Genomic DNA, 13,175 nt, shown 5'->3' with positions numbered 1-13,175 from the left:
TTAATTGTTCATAATTCATGTCAATTGTTACATTTGTTACAGTATGTGTTTGTGTTCTTGAATAAAATATCCTTCCAGCTTTCTTCACTATTCAAGTTCACAAACATTGTGACGAAAGCAGCTACTATTTTAGATGTTTACAACTGAAAAACCTAAAAATGGTGGAGTCTTTTTTCACGGAAACTGAGATTGGCACAGCACCCCGGCAAATGATGACTGACTGACTTGGAATAAAAGTTGGTGCTCAGTGCACCGTAAGCTACTGTATTCTTGTGTAGGTAGCATGATGATCACAACTTTGTCAGAACATGGATAGATTCTCCTCTTTTTATTGCCAAGTCATAAGGAAGTTTTAACATGTAAAATGTTTTATTTACTTACTTACTTGTGTTTTGTTTTCTAAAGAATATTTTTTGTGAAGACACTGAGTCTGACACAAGGTAGCATTAATTATTTCATGGCAAAGCTACAAGACTGTATGTATTGTCTATGCACAGTTGGGATGGGTCTTGATCCACAGCCTTGACCTCCTTAACCGTGTGTGTGTGTTTGTGTGTGTGGGTGAGATGGGGTGGTGACACATTTCGCGGCCTCAACAGAGCTCTGCACTTTCTCCAATTAAGCTAAAAATAATGAAGGGAACTATCTGACTTTCTGTATGATTTTGAAGCCCAAAATGTGGAATTCTTCTTTATATATACACATATAGCTATATATTTGTGTGTTTGTGTGTACACATACCATTAGATAGAGATGTGTTTTGATTATTATTATTGTTATCATGATCATTATTATTATTATTATTATTATTACTACTACAATAATAAGAATAGCATAAAAGTGCCAACATTGACATGAGGGCAGTGAGCTCGCTGACATGTCAATATATTTAGGGACAGGGACTCGGAGTCACAGGGACAGGGAGGCGTTAGCTCCTCTAGTCTGAGGCAGAACTTGCTGTCCCGTGCAGACAGGGAAAAAAAGCTGGCCGCCTACTAGCTAGCTCTGATCATCAGGCTAGTACCCAGAACATAAGTGAGGCAACTGGAACGCCACCACGGATTTCCTGTGGGACAAGCGCACGGGTCTCGCTGCGAAAACGGTAAATATCGTATATTTAAGCTGTTTCGTGTTCGCGAAGAAGCTACATTCCGAACAAACGCGTAGCTTTGCTAACACAAGTAGCTGTTTGGCTGGTGAGCGTAGCTAAGCTAAGATGGCGGTCAAATTATTTACATCCCCTGATGTTGCTAACAGAACATGCTAACTGCCAGCACGTCGTTCGTTGGTGAGGTTATTTACATGGTTCTACTTTAAATACGTAGCAGCTGTTAATATATCGGGGGATATGTTATTGCATTTCCGTCGTAGTTGTACGTGAGAACATAATTAACAGTGTAACGTAAGTTCTGCATCGTTTTTGTTGCTGTGAATAAGAATGCAATAGCGATACTTGTACTTGTAAGTATTGCATTTACATCGTTTGAATCTTAGTTAAAGCTTGACTGTTGACAGTTACGTACACGTCATTTGTACGTTCTGAAACTACCGTTTGAAGCGCCAGCTAGTTGTTACTACTTCATAAGAATCATGCAACAGGGATTATTAAAATGTCCCTGCGCCTTTGATCACTGGTATTAGTTCACTTATTTATAGGCCCTCTTCAACAGTTGTCCAGATCGCTTTACCTGTCTCTGCACAGATTTCGTCTATATACTTCTTCCTCATTGACGTTAAAGTTGCACTGTTGTGTTTGTGGTTTGCCTTACTCAAAGCTGGAGAAGGCCGTTTTTTATAAAGTGTGTTTACTATGCTGCTGTTACAAGTCAGCTCTGATTAAACTTGATCTGGTTTTAATCATAAATTACATCTAACACATATACTGTTTATTATTACTACCTTTTTTTATTTGACTCCTGCCTCTATATTCACTGGCCACATTTTTTAGGTACTTAAATTGACAGTGGTGGCCTCTGATGTCTTACACTGATTTGTATAGTGCCAAATCACAACACACATTATCAAGGCACTGTTCGTAGCAAGGTAGAAACCTTTATAATATTACAGAGAGAAGAGAAACCAAACAATTCACAAAATGAGCAAACACTGGGCATCAGTGGAGAGAAGAAAAACTCTCTTTTAACAGAACCAGACACAAAAATGTGCAGCCATCTGCCTCGGCCGTGACAAGGGCCTTTCTGCCTGGAGTTTGCATGTTCTACTCGTGTGTGCATGGGTTTTTGAGCAGTTTTAGGGATTGGGCAAATTGAACACTCTAAATTGACTGTAGGTGTGAGAATGAGTGGTTGTTTGTGTGGCCTTGTGATGGACTGGCTACCTGTCCATGGTTTTACCCCACATTTCGCCCTATATCAGCTGAGCGCACGTTCTGCAACTCTCATGTGGAGGATAAAGTGGTTGAGGATTGGATGCATCTGCGTCGACCGGTTGGGGTAAAAAAATGGGGGACAGAAAGAGGGGAGAGAAGGGAAAAGAGGGAGGTGAGGTAGGGACTGAGGAGAGAGACGAGTGACACGGTTGTATCAAGTTATAGGTTTAGACAGATCAGCTATGACATTTTTATAGTACTACAATGTAATTTATACAAGCAGCAGCATAGATTGCCGATAGCAAATTATACTGATTTTAATCATACCATAATAATGATGACAATCCTACTACTGCTAGATATGGGATGGTCTCCTGCATATCTTTGGCACCAACAAGTGAATATATTAGTTAATGTTGCCTCTCTATCACCTCAGACCTTTGTGGCCATTCTCCTCTGACCACTGGCGTCATCAGTAAAGCATTTTCACAAATCCTCAAGATCAATATTTTGTGAAATATTCAAACCAACAATCATGCCAAATTCAAAAACACCTTTCTTCCCTATTTACAAGCCTAAATGCATTGATTTGTTGCCATATGATTTAGTTGGTTAGATATTTGTGACAACTTGCAATGAACCTTGTAAAGTAACTGGTGAGTGTATACTGAGAAGTCACCAAGAGTCTCTGATGACTCTGTGGCAAAAATGGTGGCTGTTAAATAAAGGCTTTTATTTGACTGCGGCTGTTTCCTTACTTTAGTGGGTGTTTTACCGTCATTAAAGGGCTTTTTAAAGGTTGGCCTTCTTTTTGATTTTTAATTAAAAAATGTTCTTACCTTTTGAACAAATCCACTAGATGCCTCACACAAGACGCTACTCGTCTTCGGACAGAGACAGTCGAAGCAGCTACCAGGACCGCTACAGAGACAGCAGAGGCAACTACCAGGATCGTTACAGAGACCGAGACCGAGACAGAGACAGAGGGCGAAGACAGCGGCACAGAAGATCACCATCATTCTCATCCAGCAGTGACAGAGAACGAGACAGAAGGGGGCGAGGACACAGACAGGAAGGAAGCTTTGTACGCTCAAGGAGGTATGTTGGTGTCCACAGAAAGATTTGTTATCTTGTCATGCATCTTGAGATCTAATCTACATGTCTTATTAATGTATCATGTACTCTGTGTTTCAGTCGTAGTTATGACAATCGTTTAGTGGAGCACCGGCCATATGACCGAAGATACTACGAACGGGACCGCGACAGAGAACGAGAACCACATGGAGCAGCTGAAAGTTACTATCCACGCAACTTCTCTCCAAACGTGTACGACTATCGGCGCGGCCGTGAGAGGGAACAGGAAGAGTCATACAGGCGGAAAGGCAGCAGGCGTAAGCACAAACGAAGGCGGCGTAGAACCAGGTCCTATAGCCCGTCCTCCTCGGTGAGTACAGCCGGCCCTGAGATTGTATCTTAACTGTCATGGTCCTCTTTCTTTCCACCTCTGTCTTTTTCTCTCAGCTCTTTCTGTCTCTGTCTTACCCTAACCATTTCTTCTCTGCAGCTCCTGGAGTTGGTAAGTAGTACAATCTTTATGATTTTTTTTTTTTTTGTCTGTCAGAGGGATTTTGTTTTATTTTATTCTTTTTATGCGGGTTTGATTAAAATTGGCATTTCCTTTTGGCAGAGCATTTTCATTTTTATGCAAACACTTTGTCATCAGTTTTAATCATCAAACACAAATTCTTTCTGCTTTTAGATAAACACCCATCACCATAGCTTAATCTGTGGCCCTGACATAAATAAATAATAGGTTTATTAAGAAGTACGTAGAAAAGCCTTAAATGTATGTTGGCCCATTACTTCAGGTCAAGCTGAAAATAAAAAATGAAAATGTTCTTTCAAACATGCTAAATTCTCATAGAAACAGCAATTTTGATAAAATTCAATGGCATTTAAAATGTCTTGGATGTATTAAAATATAGATTTGTTTGGGCTACAATATACAGTATTTGACCACACTTGTTTTTATTGGGTGGTAAACACTGAAGTGAGTAAGGGGTGGTCTTAATAGTATAAGTGTTAAGGTTACCTTCATGTTTCCTGCTTGATTACATATGGCTGTTTTCCATCTTGTTTAACCTGAAAAGTCAGCCTGATTAGTTATGAATAAGTTATTTTACTGTCTTTTTTGCGATGATGAATGGAAATGCCAGTTGCTTCCCTGTTTGTAGGCAACTGTGGTTTAAAGGTAGAGGGGGGAGAGAAGCAGAGGACAACATGTGATCTTTGACTTGTTCCCTTGCACTATATCCCTATCGTTATATATTTCCTTCACGTGGTGTCATGCGTGAATCGCCCCATGACCACCAAACCCACCTACAACCACAACTACATCAACTACCGCCAACACCACCCTCCTCTTCCCTCCTCGTCTTCCTGTGCCGCCTGACACCATGGCTGCGGCTGTCCCCGAAATCCCCCTGTACCCTTTGGTCGTGTCGTGACCTGCTGATGGTGGTTTGGGTGTGAAAACAGCGGAGCGGCAGCCGGACGCGGGCACTGAGTGTGAGGGACGACGAGGAAGGGCACCTGATCTGTCGGAGTGGGGACGTCCTGCAAGAGAGATGTACTCACTGCCACTACTCTATCGTAACCCTTCTCCATATGAGTATTAAAGCATAGAGCATTTACATGACATGGGAGTGCCTGATGATGATGATGCCTTGCTAGAATGCTCTTCGCTCTAATAGCTGAAATAGGGTGGATTGCAAGAATAAGCATAAGAAGACGATTTTAGGAGGGACGTTAGATATTTTCCCCTTTTTCATTGTAGAATTTCAAGCTGTGGAGCATTTTCTATGTTTCACAGGTTGATTTTCTTAAACATAGAATCCAATTTGCAGCTGTTTGTTTCTGATGTGTTTCTCCTAGAGCTTAAAGCCTCAACGCTAGCTAGCTATTCTCCACTATGAGGGTTTCAGGATTTTGTTGTCATAGTGTACACTTCAGTATTTAGCAGACTCAGTACATGTATAGTTATGAATTTTATTTTCAGTATCATGCATTGCTTAGCAATACCTTTTCCAGTTTTTCCACACACACTGTGTCCTTTTGGACATTGAGAACCACATCTTGAAAGGGTGTACATTTATTTTGATGGCTACAAATTGGTCATCAAAGGAAGGCAGACTTTTACATTTGCCTCCTTATCGTAGAGCAATGCATCCGATTATCATAGATTGTTTCCAGTCTGCCAAATTTGAATCGGCAGCCTCCTGAAAAGGGGATGGGCGCTAGCATGGATACGCCTGTCTTAAACTTTTGTATTGTGTATTTCTACTCAAGTTCACAAGTCTAATGCTCCTCTTCTTTCTGCCCCCGCTCTCCCTTTGTTTTTCTTTTCTCTCTGGTGTGTTGCAGATGAGATTGTCAGCACTTTGGGGGAAGGCACCTTTGGGAGGGTGATGCAGTGCATTGACCATCGCAGGTGTGTTTATTTGTGTGTCACTCTAACCTGAAAATCTGTGGACATATTTATCTGTCTCTGGGGTAGTTCCAGTTTTGACCTCCAGCCAGGAATACTTACCTTTTGTTGTTCTTTTTTGTTTTAGCTAACAAATGTTTATTGTGCTAGTCAGCGTTTAGGCTTTAGCAACATGGTATTTGGGTAGTAATCATCTATATTTACTACAGTTTACCAATGTGTTTTAACTTTGAAGTCAAACAGTTCAGTTTAACTATCAGGAACTTTTCAGTGAGGTTCAGATTATTATTATTATTACAATTATGTGATGCATGTTTCTGTTTCATTACCTTTTACAGGGGAGGAGCCCATGTTGCCCTAAAAATTATCAAAAATGTGGAGAAATACAAGGAAGCAGCTCGTTTGGAGATCAATGTCCTTGAGAAGATCAATGAGAAGGATCCTGATAATAAATTGTGAGTTTCTTTCTTGCTTAAATCAACACGTTTCTCCTTTTTAGAAAAATGTTTAAAATTGCCCAGTTCTGACAGTAAAGGTCACTGATTAATACATTTTTGCTCATTTCAGTATGTGTGACTAAGACTTTTCTCTTTATTTCCTTTACTGGGAGCTTTCGAGGCTTACCTTTTCAAAATAAATATTTGATTCAGCCAGTAAAACTGTTGGCATAAATAAACCTCTACATAACTGCCACACCTCGTGTATTGGCTGTGGGTGTTTGTGGCTCAGGTGCTACTGCAGTTTGTCCACTAATTACAAGGTTGAAGGTTCATTCCATGGCTCCTCTCGTCTGCCGACCATAGTGAAAAGGTTGTTTATAATTACAGTTCTTTGACAGTTTACCCTTTGCATTCTCTTGATTTTGCAGCCTGTGTGTACAGATGTACGACTGGTTCGACTACCATGGTCACATGTGTATCTCCTTTGAGCTGCTAGCTCTCAGCACCTTTGACTTTCTAAAGGAGAACAACTACCTTCCCTACTCAATTGGTCAGGTCAGACACATGGCCTACCAAATCTGTCTCGCTGTGAAGTGTAAGTTATATTTTTATGTCCTCGATTTGATTTGACAACACAACAAAGTGTATGAATGAAAACATTGCCATATTATTACTATAATGAGGCTTTAATGTCTTTAAAATGTAGTAATTTTCCAACAATTCTTGGTGTTTGGACAGTGGAGTAAGTGCAGTAAAACAGCTAGTGTCTGTACTAGACTGGGCAGCCACATGAGGGCATTATAGAGTCACATAATTATTATGCTATTTAGAAAGAGTCAATGCTGAATAAATCCTGACTAGAATGTCAGTGTCTTTATAGATGCTTTTTAAAAAGCCTTCTGATTCTCATGTTCTGACTTAATTCATTTTTCAAAAGGTTGTTTTAGCATCTCTCACGATCGACCTTACCACAAAATATGTTTTACATTATCTGAAATGATTAACACAGTGATGTTGCTAGGTACAGCTCCTGTGTCCTTGACACACAAACATCTAAAAGGACACATTAAATTCACTGTCCATTCGTCCCCTACCTTATTTTTCTTTGAAGAACACAGTACTACATTGTGCAGGGTTTCCTCTGAGAGAGCCAACATCGTATTACGATGCCTCATTTCTGGAGTTAAACACTACAGTTTCTCAAGAAATCATCATTTCATTGAGGACCTACAATTTCCCAGGGACTTACTGTATGGCAGATCTATCAACATCACTGTTCAGATACTGATTGACTTTGAATTTATTTACAGTCAAACGTGAAAGACAATAAAAGCAACTTCTTCGTCCACAGTTCTTCATGACAATAAGCTGACACACACAGACCTGAAGCCCGAGAACATCCTGTTTGTTAATTCAGACTTCACAATGTCCTACAATGTAGAAAAGGTAAGAAGAAATAGAATGTGAATATTTGTGTGCAACTCATGTTTGCGTAAAAAGAAACGTCAGATTAATTTCAGTATTTTTGACACTTGTGTTTTTGTTATCTCGCAGAAACGAGAAGAGCGGACTGTTAAGAGCACAGCCGTGCGTGTCGTGGATTTTGGCAGTGCCACTTTTGACCATGAGCACCACAGCACCATTGTGTCCACACGGCATTACCGCGCCCCTGAGGTCATACTAGGTGAGCAGGACTGTCAGCAGTGGGCTATGAATTCACTGAACACATCACGTCGCAGAACATGATAGGCAAATGCCTATTATGTTTAATTTTTAGTTTGCCTAAGTTTGTAGATATTCATCTGTGCTTGTTTCAATCGAGACAATCTGGAAGGCTTCATTTAAACAAGCCAGGCATTCCAAGCATGATTTCACTGATGTGTGTAGTTGTGACGTTCCTTGTCATGTCGGCAACAATGTGTCAGTCAGCATAAGCTTTGCCATGAAAATACCCTACATGTATCTATTTATTTCTTATTCTTCAAATGTTATATTTTTTATTTGAATGCGTTTGTCCTTTTAAGAACTGGGCTGGAGCCATCCCTGTGATGTGTGGAGCATTGGGTGTATCCTGTTTGAGTACTACCTAGGTTTCACCCTGTTTCAGGTAAGACGGTTTTCTATGTATAAAGTGAACTCTGCAAATCTATACCTTATTTATCTATGCCATGTGCAGCCTGTCATAACATATGTTTGGTTAAAGACTCATGGCTTGTTACCTTGATAGGAACTAGCCCCTGGATTTGTTGGTCAACCTTTGACATTTGACAGATGGTAGCTGGAGAACCAGTGTTTTCTAAATCATGATTATCCCTGAATCTCTCCCATTTCTCTCTTGACCTCTCTGCTGCTGAATCATGGTCGCCTCTACCTCATACTTCTTTCAGACCCATGACAACAGGGAGCATTTGGCCATGATGGAGAGAATCCTAGGACCAGTTCCCTCGAGGATGATTCGTAAAACAAGGTGAGAGAACAGGAAAAACACTCAAGTCCTCTGTCCTTTTTCCCCTGTTGTGTTTATCTAGGAGTCATCATGTAACACTCAATACATTTTAAAACACATAATGTGATCTGGAGTGGAATTACCTGTTCAGTCAGACTCAAACTGTGCATGCACTATAGTTCCCACCTCTGGCATTGACCTAGAAATAATAGAACACAGAAGACAAAAGTGGGGATAAAAACCTGGTGAAATCCAGGCTGATACATTTTTGGACTGACAAGGAGACTGGGTTAATGCTCTTTCAGCTCAAATGATTGAATGCTCAACATGCTAACAACAAGCCAGAAACCACCTAGAGCAGCAGAGGTAGACACGCCCGCTGCTAATGTTTATACTTGTACAACAGTCGTCCAGTTACCTGTGAAAGCAAACTTACTGAATGGGGGCTTTCCTAGTTTAATAAAGATTATAATAGTAATAATAATAAAATGCTGCTTAGCGCTCACACTGTTGTCTGTGCGATTTCAGAAAGCAGAAGTATTTCTATCGGGGTCGTCTGGACTGGGACGAGAGTTCGTCAGCAGGAAAATATGTCCGAGAAAACTGTAAACCTCTGCGGGTAAGAGGAACGGAGTGTCTTTATTTCCTTTTGACAGTGTTTCTCTTGACAACCTCTCAATATTCCATCTCGTCTCTTTCTCGTCTGTCCCACCATCAGCGGTATCTGCTGTCAGAGGCGGAGGAGCACCACCAGTTGTTTGACCTCATTGAAAGCATGTTGGAGTACGAGCCCTCTAAGAGGCTGACGCTCGCCGACTCCCTCAAACACCCTTTCTTTGAAAATAACGGCGTTGGCGAGGCCACGGGCAGCAAGACCTGGGAGGGAAACAGAGACATTAGCCGGTGACACCTGAGCCCTTCAAAGACAGAGTGACAGAGATCATATTTTATATGTGGTGCAGGGCTCTCGTGTATTCTGTTAATTGTCATTAAAGCATGGACACCTTAACGTCTTGCCCTCCCTGTCCTGTCCCTTGGATGTCCACCTCTGCAGCCACAAGAGGCATGTTTTTTTCCTGCAGAGAGACCTATACGACCCACAAGAGACTGGAAAAGAGTCTGACTTTTTTAGTGGCCTCAGTACAGGACAGAATCACGAGAGATTGTTTGTACCCAAGGTAGCCCTCTATGCAGCTCCAGTCTTCCTTTTGACTTCTGACCCACCTTCATCCATCCGTCTGTTAATTAATGCTGGAGAAGAAAGGGTATAAAGGAGGTAGCACATACAGTATGTGCAGCATAGGTCTTCACCCACATAAGTGTTCACGATGTCATATTTCAAGATATTCTTCCCTGATGACATCACATCAACAAATTGCAAGTGTCTCCAGCCGAGGCAGATATCCCGAGTTCATGTTTTTGTTTTTGTAAGGTGAGCACTTGCACTGTGTATTAGGTTTTTTTTAAAAGGATGATCCTGAACATGGAGACTGTTTACATCCAAAATGCTCTTTGCCAATGAGATAATAATGCGATGACTCTCTGCACACACACAGGCCTCTGAAGCCCGTCTCATTCATAGATATATCTGTTAATGTTATACAAAGCTTTCTGGGTGTGTGTCCGGTCGAGGGTGTGAGTTTGTGTATTGTCGGTGTGGATCGAGTGGTTAATGCTCTCATGTAAACATAGTCTTTTAGTTGTTGAGCGTTGGTTATGGAATTGTCAAGAATTCTCAAACATGAAAAAACAGACAAACCGCCTTCTCCATGTGTGATAATGGTTGGATCCAATTTGTCACCATTAAGGTTAAGCACACAGCTCCTGGTGGAAGCCATTGAGCTCACACACACACACAGCTCCTGATGACATATTTATTTTGAGTTCCAATAGGTCAATCCCCACTCCCACCTGTAAATGACATGTTTTTGTATGAAATTAAAGCGTATAAAACTGTATATATGTATGATTGTGTAGAATTAAAGTTAAGTCCTCCTTGCCTGGGGTGTATTGGTGCTCCCAGTATCAGCTTAAGCCTGTGGCTCAAAGGAGGCACTCTGTCTTTAAATACCACCACTGTGTCCGAGTCCATGTCTTACCACGCTGACTAATAATAGAACTGCTGAGTGACTCACAGAAACACCAGACATGTGGTTCAAATATGTAGGAGATCTGAGGCAGAAGCGTTTCAAGATGAAAACTGTCAGATTAGGTCACATCAGTGAGTGATAATGCCAGTAAAAGATTGGGGACTACTTTACAACTCTATTAGCTATATAAAGGAAGTATAAATGGTCTGTAGTAACAAGATCTTGCAGGATAGTGAGACAGAATCTGTGTAAATATTACTTAATAACTTGTCTATTATTGTTAGATTTATAAACAATATACACAATTAGTAAATCCTTTATAAGGATAGTGTTATTTTAAAGTGGTACCAGTTTTTGTTATTTTTTTGTTATTTTCAGGCCAGTGTCTCGGATGATATTTCAGATTCCAGTGTTCACTGGAAAGCGTGCAGGAACCCTGGGGCTATTTCAAAAATGAAACTATTCTCGACCCAAGGTAAGAGCTCTTGGCAGCATTTGTAAGGTTCCTGTTGTAATAAGAACTAACCTCATGTTCATGTTCATTCCCTCCCTGAAGCTCAGCTGTCGCCCTGTCAGGACAGGAGGAGTGGGAGGCGGATGATGTGCTGCGGCAGCTGTTCTCCTGCTTCATCACACATGCTCCTCCATCTGTCTGGTAACGTGCAAGTTCAGTGCTTATATTTTTTTGTTTTTATTTTTTCAACCTCACCCATTGTGGGCAGTCAGTCTTCCTTTATGGCCTCCTTTACTGTTTCTGTGCAGCAATGAAATAGACAAAGGCCTCTGTCACACAACAAGACACCACTGTGAAGATATCCCAGGAAATGTGTAGCCTCTGTTAATTGTGTGGTTGGAAAGTTGTGTAATTTATCTTTAATGCCACTGTGTCAAAGAAATATAAGTGAACATAAAAAGAACACACAAATACCAAGTAATGTGATGCTTTTCTACTCTGCAAATACCCCGGTGTGTAATTAGTAGCCAGTTCTTGCTGTGATCACCGGATGTGTTGACACCAGATGACCTGTGTCCAGACCTGGAGTAAATGAACCAATGAATGAAATGGTTCATTCAGCTTTATGACTCAGCTGCTGCTTTATATTTCCAGTCAATGAAGCTGCCTTCCTGTGTTTGACGTCCAGGAATAAATCCTCTCCTCCTCTCGTCTGTCTGTCCACACTCCATCTGTCAGAGAGTGTAACTACCATCGAATTTTACTTTATGTTTACTTCTGAAACTGAGTAATTATTAATCAAATATGTCCCCTGCTGCAAACATGAGGATCTGGTTTGAGCTTTTTTTGTTTTTAAATATATATGGAATGTAAACAAGCAGGTGTTTATCTGTTTGCTCTGCTGCTAATGAGATAAATGACTCTTGCGTCTTTAGCTAATCCTGTTAGACCAGCGAGGTCATCAGTCAAACCCTCCAGAAGATCAGACGCCGACGGAGCAGAAGTGTTCATTGTATGACATGACGTGAACGGATGATCGTGGTCACAGTCGCAGGTGAGTCCAGATGATTCTTCTGTATGGTGTTTTGTTAAATAGCATTTTTGAAGCAATAGGAAAGACTGACACAAAACTGTGGGGGAGATGAATAATGTAGTAAATTCAAATCGATTAAATAGACTCAAATAGATATACTTTTTTTCTTTATATATACAAAATTTAACAAAAAATACCTTTTGCAGAATGTGTTGATGTGTTTCTTTAAATGTCTTTAATTATAATCATCTGTAAGTGCCATTTTTGGATATTCTTTTTCTTCAGTCTTTAATGCCATATACAAATGGATATTGACACAATTCCTCTTTGTATTTTCAGATAAAAACCTCGTTCCTGCTCTAATTTTTTTTTTTTTTTTAAAGAGCCACAAGTGCTGCCTTAAAAAACGGACAATCACCAGCACGAGTCAGACTCTGAAAAATGGATTCCCTCATGTCTCTGGGTGCTCCACTGAAGCACTTCACCAGTTGCATGTCATGGAGCAAAACTCCAAACAAAAGAGGGGCAAAAAGGAGCCAGTCCGTCCGCAGGAGCAGCTTCACCCGCAGGAGGAGCGTCGGCAGGAGGAGAAGTCTTCCCTGCAGCAGCCAGAAGGTTCCTGACTCCTGGCTCCGAGTGTACCAGGCTGAACTGAAGAGAGAAAGGTACAGTAAGACTGATTCATCATAAATGTTGACCTTTTGCACAACAGCCATCTTGACATATTTTGAGGAAAAGGTGTTAGTGGTGACATTAACAATGTCTGTTAATTTCAATAAAGTCGAACAAACATGCATCCTGAAACTGAAAAAGATAAATGGATCTTTTAATTATTAAAAGCTAAATATTTTCAAAATGGCTGCTGTGTTGTTGTTGGAAGTCTATGAATTAAAGGT

The 13,175-nt window shown here is 40.7% G+C and overlaps 1 protein-coding gene across 2 annotated transcripts; it reads left to right on the top strand.

Moving 5' to 3' along the window:
• The first annotated feature begins 926 nt into the window (after window positions 1-926).
• clk2a (CDC-like kinase 2a) lies at window positions 927-12,300 on the top strand. Of its 2 annotated transcripts, XM_044052717.1 has the most exons (14): window positions 927-1,102; window positions 3,189-3,427; window positions 3,524-3,773; window positions 4,868-4,958; window positions 5,753-5,819; window positions 6,155-6,271; window positions 6,685-6,851; window positions 7,608-7,702; window positions 7,811-7,940; window positions 8,281-8,363; window positions 8,644-8,723; window positions 9,231-9,321; window positions 9,421-11,267; window positions 11,349-12,300. In XM_044052717.1, exons 2-13 carry the CDS (start codon window positions 3,189-3,191, stop codon window positions 9,607-9,609), a joined length of 1,599 nt encoding a protein of 532 aa, XP_043908652.1. In that variant the 5' UTR covers window positions 927-1,102; the 3' UTR covers window positions 9,610-11,267; window positions 11,349-12,300. The 2 variants fall into 2 exon arrangements, with proteins under 2 accessions (XP_043908652.1, XP_043908653.1); XM_044052718.1 differs by lacking the exons at window positions 927-1,102; window positions 4,868-4,958 and having other exon boundaries at window positions 3,262-3,427.
• The last annotated feature ends 875 nt before the right edge of the window (window positions 12,301-13,175 follow it).

The sequence above is a fragment of the Solea senegalensis genome, linkage group LG20 (genome assembly GCF_019176455.1).
Source record: "Solea senegalensis isolate Sse05_10M linkage group LG20, IFAPA_SoseM_1, whole genome shotgun sequence".
In the NCBI taxonomy this organism is placed as follows: domain Eukaryota; kingdom Metazoa; phylum Chordata; class Actinopteri; order Pleuronectiformes; family Soleidae; genus Solea; species Solea senegalensis.
This window is presented reverse-complemented; position numbering and strand designations above follow the sequence as displayed.

Coding starts and splice junctions, on each gene's coding strand:
- clk2a (XM_044052717.1), top strand. CDS start 3,189: ATGCCTCACACAAGACGCTACTCGTCTTCGGACAGAGACAGTCGAAGC. Junction 3,428..3,523: donor AGCTTTGTACGCTCAAGGAG/GTATGTTGGTGT, acceptor TCTGTGTTTCAG/TCGTAGTTATGACAATCGTT. Junction 9,322..9,420: donor AAAACTGTAAACCTCTGCGG/GTAAGAGGAACG, acceptor TCCCACCATCAG/CGGTATCTGCTGTCAGAGGC.